Source organism: Camponotus vicinus, unplaced genomic scaffold (assembly GCF_025532165.1).
Source record: "Camponotus vicinus isolate PSW18456_S1 unplaced genomic scaffold, iyCamVici1.0 SCAF_1, whole genome shotgun sequence".
NCBI lineage: Eukaryota > Metazoa > Arthropoda > Insecta > Hymenoptera > Formicidae > Camponotus > Camponotus vicinus.
The window spans coordinates 17,148,592-17,157,317 of NW_028141945.1; the positions used below are offsets into that span (position 1 = coordinate 17,148,592).

The 8,726-nt window shown below is 29.5% G+C and overlaps 1 protein-coding gene across 1 annotated transcript; it reads left to right on the top strand.

The window, feature by feature from the left end:
- The first annotated feature begins 1,477 nt into the window (after nucleotides 1-1,477).
- Nucleotides 1,478-4,324, top strand: LOC145977674 (uncharacterized). The gene is made up of 3 exons (XM_083109786.1): nucleotides 1,478-3,221; nucleotides 3,534-3,727; nucleotides 4,070-4,324. The coding sequence occupies exons 1-3, from the start codon at nucleotides 2,937-2,939 to the stop codon at nucleotides 4,305-4,307; spliced, it is 717 nt and encodes a 238-aa protein (XP_082965912.1). The 5' UTR covers nucleotides 1,478-2,936; the 3' UTR covers nucleotides 4,308-4,324.
- Nucleotides 4,325-8,726: the final 4,402 nt, after the last annotated feature.

Here is an 8,726-nt window from a genome sequence, read left to right on the forward strand (position 1 = left end):
TGATTCGAACAAATTACTGTCAAAAGTATAAACAATTGACAAAATTATTATTAAATAATTGTTGAGCAAATATTCTTTAGAGACTAACGCTCGTGAAGTTTGAACCATACTTTACGAAATATGTATTGTAGAGTATATATACATATATTTCACTAAATATTAATGACTATGTATTATTTAATTATAAATTATTAACAAAAATTATCTAGAAAAAAGATTTAAAATTATACATTTATGAAACTTGTATATATATAATTTATTTTCAATTTCTTTGCCCTATGGAAGAATATATAATGCAATAAAAATTTATAAAGTAATTAATTATTTGTAAAATTCACAATAATTTTAAATCTATCTTTAAGTCATTATTATAGCAAAGCTTCTATTTAGTTAGTTATCATATCGGTAATATAAAATAAAGAAAAGGATTGCGCATAAATATCAATTATTACTAAAGATTCTCTGAGAAACATCGATAATGTATCAGATGATATAGGGTTTACCAAAAGTGTGGAAACCCCTTAATATTTCGAAAAATACGCATTAAAAAAAAAAATGTTTCATACAAAAGTTATAGGGTTTTATGTGGCGCATTACACAGCAACATTATTATGATCTCGAATAGCGTTGTCAAGGTTATGTGAAGGTCACCTCCAACTTTTTAAATGGGACACCCTATATGCTTTTGCATATTCTTGTAGCTTATCTCGAGAGCTTTCCAAAACACTATAATTAAGTTAGTTTTTATTAAGTACTTTCCGAGTTATGAGGCTTGAAGTCATTTCTTAATTTTACATAAACCATAAAATATCTAGTAAAATATTCATTTTTCGATTATCTTACCTTAATATTTTTATGTACAAAATAATGAGAGGAATCAATTGGTGTAAAGAAAAAACATAGTTGTTTTTAAAAAAAAATATGTAATTGTTAATTGCAAATTACATATTTTTTCTTAAAAACAACTATGTTTTTTCTTTACACCAATTGATTCCTCTCATTATTTTGTACATAAAAGTATTAAGGTAAGATAATCGAAAAATGAATATTTTACTAGATATTTTATGGTTTATGTAAAATTAAGAAATTATTTCAAGCCTCATATCTCGAAAAGTACTGAATGAAGAAATACTTTATTATAGTGTTTTGGAAAGCTCTCGAGATAAGCTGCAAGATAATGTAATAAAAAATATAGGGTTCCATTTGAAAAATTGAAGCTGACCTTCACATAACCTTGACAACGCTATTCGAGGTCATAATAATGTTGCTGTGTAATGCGTCACATAAAACCCTATAACTTTTGTATGAAACATTTTTTTTTAAATGCGTATTTTTCGAAATATTAAGGAGTTTCCACACTTTTGATAAACCTTGTATATATATATATACATATATATATCAGATTATTATATTTATATAAATATTTCAGATATAATATTTAGATGATTAAGATGCATATTTTATATTACATTATGCAGTTTAATTCTGGATATAAAGTAAAATGCAGAATTGTCTAACGTATTATTGATATTTTTAAGAATGTAATAATTGGTTCCTTGCAATCTGATATTTAATTTTCGTGAATTGGGAGCATATTCGTTAACTTCTAGGTCATTAACTTTCTCTGTTGAATTTTTATCTCTTGTATATCTATTCGTTTATATCCGCGAATATTGCGTTATCTCGAATATAAAATCATATTCTTAGTCTACACGTGAGAAAAGATGCTGCGTCAATTAACAGTACACGTTTAAACAGTATACCGATATGATAATAAAACAATGCACACAGATATACACACTCATGTGATAGTTGCACACTGAGAAAAATCGTTTGATGTATCAACAAGATGTATCTGATAGAAGGTATTTTTGATTAAACCAAGCGGAATTTCTGGTTATCACAATAAGACTCGATTTTTTATAACTAGAACGTTTAATTGATTTTACTACAAGGATTTGGTTAATATTTTTTAGTTGAATATATAAAACTTCTTGTTATATTAACTAAATATGGACACAGTGATGCCATTTTTTAAGTAAATTTAGTATTATTAACAAGATAAATTTAACAGGAAGGAGTTAATCATACTCATCTGATAATTCCTAAAGGAATTCTGATTCGTCCATTTTCCAACGGACATACTGATTGAATCTACCAGATTTCTAATTAATGCAACCAGATTTTTTTCTCAATGCATGCATAAACATATTAACATAGACTGCTTATAAGATAGCGAAGAGTGTCCTCCTGAGAGAAAAGGATAGCATGAATTTACTTGTGTTTCTGTCTTTTTCTGACACGCGTGATGCAATTTCAAGTTATTAAAGTTATTAAAGTTAATAAGTTAAAACGTGTGCTTATTAGAATATTTAATAAGGAAAGATTTGCATTTTATCGAGAAGATTTGTATTTTATTGTAGCTCTGACTACATCAAGAATCTTCTATACTTATGTGCTAAAACAAGTGGAATTTTTTGAGCGAAATTATTATGGCACCTGTCATATAATCATATCTCGGATAAATCTGAAAAAAACAAATGGAATTATATCCAGCGCCACTAGTCTCGGAACGTGAATATACGACAGACGATTTGCGTGACAAAGCGGACAAAAAGTCGAAACACCTGACATACATATTTTATTTGTAAGATTTGTTAGAATATACTCCAGATGGTTCTTCTAAGTGGATAACATAACATGATGACGATACCGCTGGTCGCCGCATCATTTTTCAATTAAATGAGTGCAGTTCTATCGAGTGCGTTAAGGTGTTTGCGTCTCTAAACCTTCCTTTATTTGCATTGTTTTATCTCCATTTATTTTATCGATCTCCCATTAGGTCAGTCTACACAGAATTGTAGTAACATCGCGTACGCGATAGTGTGCGATAAAACGAATGAGGATTTTTTTTTCAATCCTACGAAGAAATAAATATGTACAATACAGAATCGCGTCGGTTGACTGGTGAAGAGAAGTTTCTAAAAGAATCTGTTGAAAAAGATTTTCACTCAAACAACGATACTCAAACAATATCGCAAAGATATTTTAATATTGTTGAATGTAAAAGCTTATTAGCGCCGATAAATCAGCCTGAAAATAATCACCCTATTGCGCCTACGAATGAAAAAGCGGAAACAGGACAAGAAATACAGGGTGAAAAATATAAGAACAATGAGACAGTATCAAATATCAATGAGACGTCGGAAAATAATTCACAGGTAAAATTTTTTCTTTTTCTTTTTTTTCTCTTTTTTTATTCTTGGCAATTATCGATTCTTAAATTAAAATATTCCCAAAAATTATTTAAAATCAAATATATACAGCATTAATATATTTTTCAATAAATGTACGCATGTGTAATAAATATATTACCCATAAAGCTATATTTAGGATCTTATTTCCAATTTTTAATAGTATCATATAAACTTCTAATATGATTAAATTAACTATAATATACTCGCGTCACCTGTTTCTTTTATAATTTGAATAAATTTAAATTTCTGAATTAATCTTGCAAAACGGGAGTATAGGAAGACAATACTTGTATATGCAATGAAAAAGCTGATGAAGAAATCAAACCGACAAAAAAGTTGACAAAGAAATCGAAAAGAAGGAAACGAACGTTTTCTTTACTCGATACATTAATCTCCTTGAATATAATCGCTCCTTTAGCGGTCAGCTTTTGGAGAGGAGGATGGACATGGATGGATCTTCATGCGCAATTGTGAGTAACAGAAGAAATAGGAGAATCAAAATCAAAATTGCAATAAAAAATTGCGATATGCGTGGAGTCTTCTTGATAGTTCAAAATTTCGTCATTCGATTATATTTTTTGCGTGCCATCTTGCAAATCGCGGCCAATTTTCAATATCATTAATAATTATTAATATAAGCTCTTATCTAATTAAAATAACAATGAACGGGAATGAACTTGAATGAATAGGAAATTACCGCAAATATTTCTTAATAACTGTACAATAATGCGTAATTCGTCGATGCTGCTCTTAACATCGTCCCCTTGTCTCGTGATTTGTTACACGCATATGCAAAAGGATTCTGTCAACAGGTTTCCCGGCTGGTTTTGTTTTATATTCGGCGCCATGTTACATGTAACATTCGCAATTTTCAAATATCGATTTCACGATATTTACATGAACAAGTGGGCTAAATTAAATTGGCAAAAGCGACTGCCTTATTACGTGTTACGAATTCTGTACACTTACACCTTCGGAGTGGCGTGCGTCACGCATTGGCGGGGTGGTTGGATCATCATCGATAATTATCTATTGACGCACGTGTGGTAAGTCGATATTCTTGTCCTTTTTAATTCGACAATATTCTTCAAATCATAGATCCATGGAAAGTTTCATCTATGAATGAAGAAATTTGTACAATCAAGAGATGTGTCATGTATAATAGCAGACAATTTAATAACAGTTATCTTGTAATATCTGGCTATATAGGATAACAACGTTTTTGACATGTTCACTGCTGGCGTGCTTGGTGGTTCTACGTTGCGTTCGGAACTTGATAGCAACCCCAATGATAATCTTCATCGATATACCGAATTACGTTTTTCGATTTCCTACGAGATATAAAGTGGTGAGTTAAAAATTCAACATGTTCAGTTTTTTTTTGTCTATTTGATAAGAAAAAAAAATACCTTTATACCTGCGATGTTTCATGATAAAACATTCGTATAATAAATTCATATAATAAATTGCAAAATGGTATATGATTATGTATGACAATATTGTATATATTATAAAAGAGCAGATAAAAAAATGAACGCAGTTGTTTAAATTATTAATTTAAAAATTTTTATACGCAAGCACATACAAAGATTGTTTGAGTCCATGTCTCATACTATAATATGCAATGATATATTAATACATAAATAGAATATTAATCATATATATATATATATATATATATATATATAAATTTTATATAAGAAATTTCATTAGCTATGCTCTTTCATTGACGATCATAAAACTATTATAATGATATGCAAGCTTTGCGACAAGCAAGATTTTCTGCACAGCGATATAAGGGTGCAGTGACTTTGTGTCCATATTCTCTCATATAATTTTGTTGTAGCGATCTCCCTTACATCGCCTTTGACAATTGTATGCACTTTGTAATAGTCGCTTCTTTGATTACCGTCTGAAGAACCGCTGACCCTGTGCTCAATTGCCAAATGGCGTTTAACACGATTATACAATACACATGCCTAATTTGAAAGCTTATAAATGGAACTACATATTGCACGTAAGATTTATTTTTTGCACATACAATCGCATTTTCTCAATTATGTTATCGAGGATTATGCGATTTGCATCTCTATGAATCTCTTTAAAGTAAGGAAATCGTTTCACATAATGTATAATAAAAATTATTGCGAAATTATTCGTCTATTTTTTTCTACGGGGACCATAAGACGGATTTTTTTTCCAAATATTATCGAGAATTATTTATAATGTGATATTGATTATGAGATTTAATCGCTAGCAAATCGTTATCAATTTTCTTGTCTTAGATATCGTGAAAATACGATTAACGATACGATAATGATAGCGCAATAAATCTCGAGTATGTCTTACATGTGCATTTGATAGATTCGCTAACTAGAAAAAAATTTTTATGATCACTATTCCCATAATTATAAAAATTATACATTATTGATATCTATATTATAGAATTTAATTATATAATTATATTGTATAATTTGGATCATATGTTTAAACAAAATGTATTATAAAAATTGTTAATTAAAAATCTTATAACAATACAAATGAATTGAAAAAAAATACGATACGTATGATAAACATTTTGCAACTTCAAAAATAGTGTTAACGCCACAGTTATATTAGTTTATTTTCTCTACTTTTCTTGGATATACTGCTTTAATGTAAATGTGATTTAAAATGTTGATACTAAATATTAATTTGTAAGTCCCGCCGTTTAAGTATTGTAATTTCAGTTGCGATCTACAGATGCTTCTTTCGTGCGTGCCAAAGTGATACATGGCGCGCTGTTCGGTAGGTAGGCCCGCGCAAAAAGCCACGCAGTCATTACTATTCAAGCAAAAATAAAAGCAATTTTCTGTTGCATTTGGTGTTCATAATTCTCGCATTAGTGACCTCTCTCATTAGATCACTAGCTACACAAACAAATAGAAAGATCAACAAAATCGCGGTTGTGCCGGTTTTCCCCGGAAGTTTACGAAATAATCACTGATTATACTGTTAACCGATAATAAAGATATGATGTACTGTGATTATACGCGCGTGGATGAGCATTTCTTATCTATAAAAGAAGCATTATTTATTTTCGATCATATTTATTGAATTGCCGATTATTATAACGGACATCAAGTTAATGTATGTACGGAATATAGATTATTACGATTATTACGATTATATTCCTCTGACAATCAGAATTTTCCTAATGACGAATTTGGTGTACTTATTAATATTAAATACAGCAACAAATTGTTTATACGATAATTTTCATTATTATTTGTAAACAAATATTTCCTGTTTATATCTGATAGATAACGTTCCGAAGAAAAAAATAGATTCAACTTTCCCACACAGCACCATCCCATACAGCACACAAAGATTGCATACAGATTGCAGCAATCTTTCACCGCAATATTGCAACATAGCAAATTCACTGCAAAATGTTGCTGCACCATTGCTGTGGGATTGCAGCAACGTTAAAATGTCCGCTCTTAGGAATATTGCAATGTAAGATTGTAGTAATATTACGGTGCATTGTATTTGTAATATTAAAACGCGTTTTACTATAAATGCAAACCGTTTTAAATTTAATAAATAAACTTTGAAAATATTTAAAAAATGTTTAAGAAAGATAGGAAAAACATTTCCCTTTAAAAAAATTTCAGGCCTTTAAAAAAATATCTATTAGTGTTTTTATTAATAAATTTATTAATAATTAATTTTTTATCTATAAATATTTCTTATTAAATATTTATCTGAATAATATACATCCAATTATTTTACATACCCTCGACACCAGAATATTGTAATACGTGCAATAAATGAACTATTTCTCATTTATCCATTCAGTGAAGAAAAATCTGTTTAATATTCTGAATCCTAACGAGGGATCCAGATTATTAAATAAATTATTTGTTTAATAATCTAGATCCCTTATTAGAATTCAGAATATTAAATAAATCAAGTCAATTTATCAGAAATTAAACTGACTCAAGAGATATAATTATTACATTAGTCCTTTGTAGACCTTATATCTACTTTAGACGAAAATTCGAATACGAGTTAGTTAAGTTTGGTGTCGCCACGTAGCGGCAAGTAAAGAAACACATGTTATACATTTTCGTTATGTTAAAATGTTGCTGCAATATTGCCAAAATAATATTACAAAATAATATCTCAAGTCGTCTAAAAGTACTACTAAAACTGGACATATTTTTGTCAAAGACATCTTTTACTGACATCGTTAAGTCGACGCAAAGATGGCTAAAAGTTGTCTCATGACCCGAATTGAATGATTTTTTAGTCTTGTCCATATGATGACTAAAAGATGACTTAATTTATTCTATATAGATTATCGATACTCGGTAATAGGAATACTTCAATACACGCAATAAATGGACTATTTCTTCCATTTATCCGCCTAATTCCTAATGATCCGTTTAATATTTTGAATCCCAACAAGGAATCCAGATTATTAAATAAATTATTTTAAATTCAATTTGTCAAAAATTAAACTGATAAAGAGTAATGTCAGGAAAAGGATGCGGCTCACACGCATACAATCATTCTGCGTAGCACATGTATGTGGCTCTCTCTGATTGATGCGTGCGAGCGGTATCCTCTTTCTTGCATTACTGCTCGTAAAAGGCAAAAATATGCTTCAGATCTTATATTAATTACTAATTCTTTATATACATTTCGTGATAAATATTAAATACGAGATAAGTTAAGAGTGGCTCGCCGCGTAGCGGCAAGCGAAGAAACACGTGCCACATACTATTATGTCTTTTTTATGTCATCTTTTTCGACAAAGCGAAAAGATGTCTTTATAGACATCTTTTCGTTTTGTCGAAAAGATAACTTAAAAAAGACATCTTTTCGTTATCTTTTAATATAATGTGCTGTGTGGGTTATTATTAATATAGATAAAAGCAGATATTATTTGAGTCTTAAAATTCGAAAACTATTATTAAAATTATTATTAAAATTCATTTTAAATCCATTAAAATCCATTTATGTGCTCGACATATATATTATAAGTTAAAAAGCTTCAAAAATAATCATGAGTGAAGAGCGATCACAGGGGATGAAGTATTTAATTTCGTATCTTTCGTAATTATTCGAGATGACAGTGAATTTTATGCCCTTGACAAGACTTGCCGGGATGAATTAATGAACGAAGGTGAGAAGATGTTATAACCCAAGCTTGATTGGAGCACAAAAAAGGAGTCGATTAGCGACGACTTTGGCTAAAGCGTCAATGGTTAAATGAGTATACGTCAATGGCTAAATGAGCACGAGACAGGAAACACTATTCAGAAAAAATAGCGGCAAGGAGGGTGACTAATAAATTATATCATTATGATCGAATTAATCTTCTTTTTCCAGATAAAATAATCCGCAGAAAATCTGATAATTTAGTATTAACTTCAAGAATCCTTTTCTAAAAACTTGTCATATATATTTACACACACATAT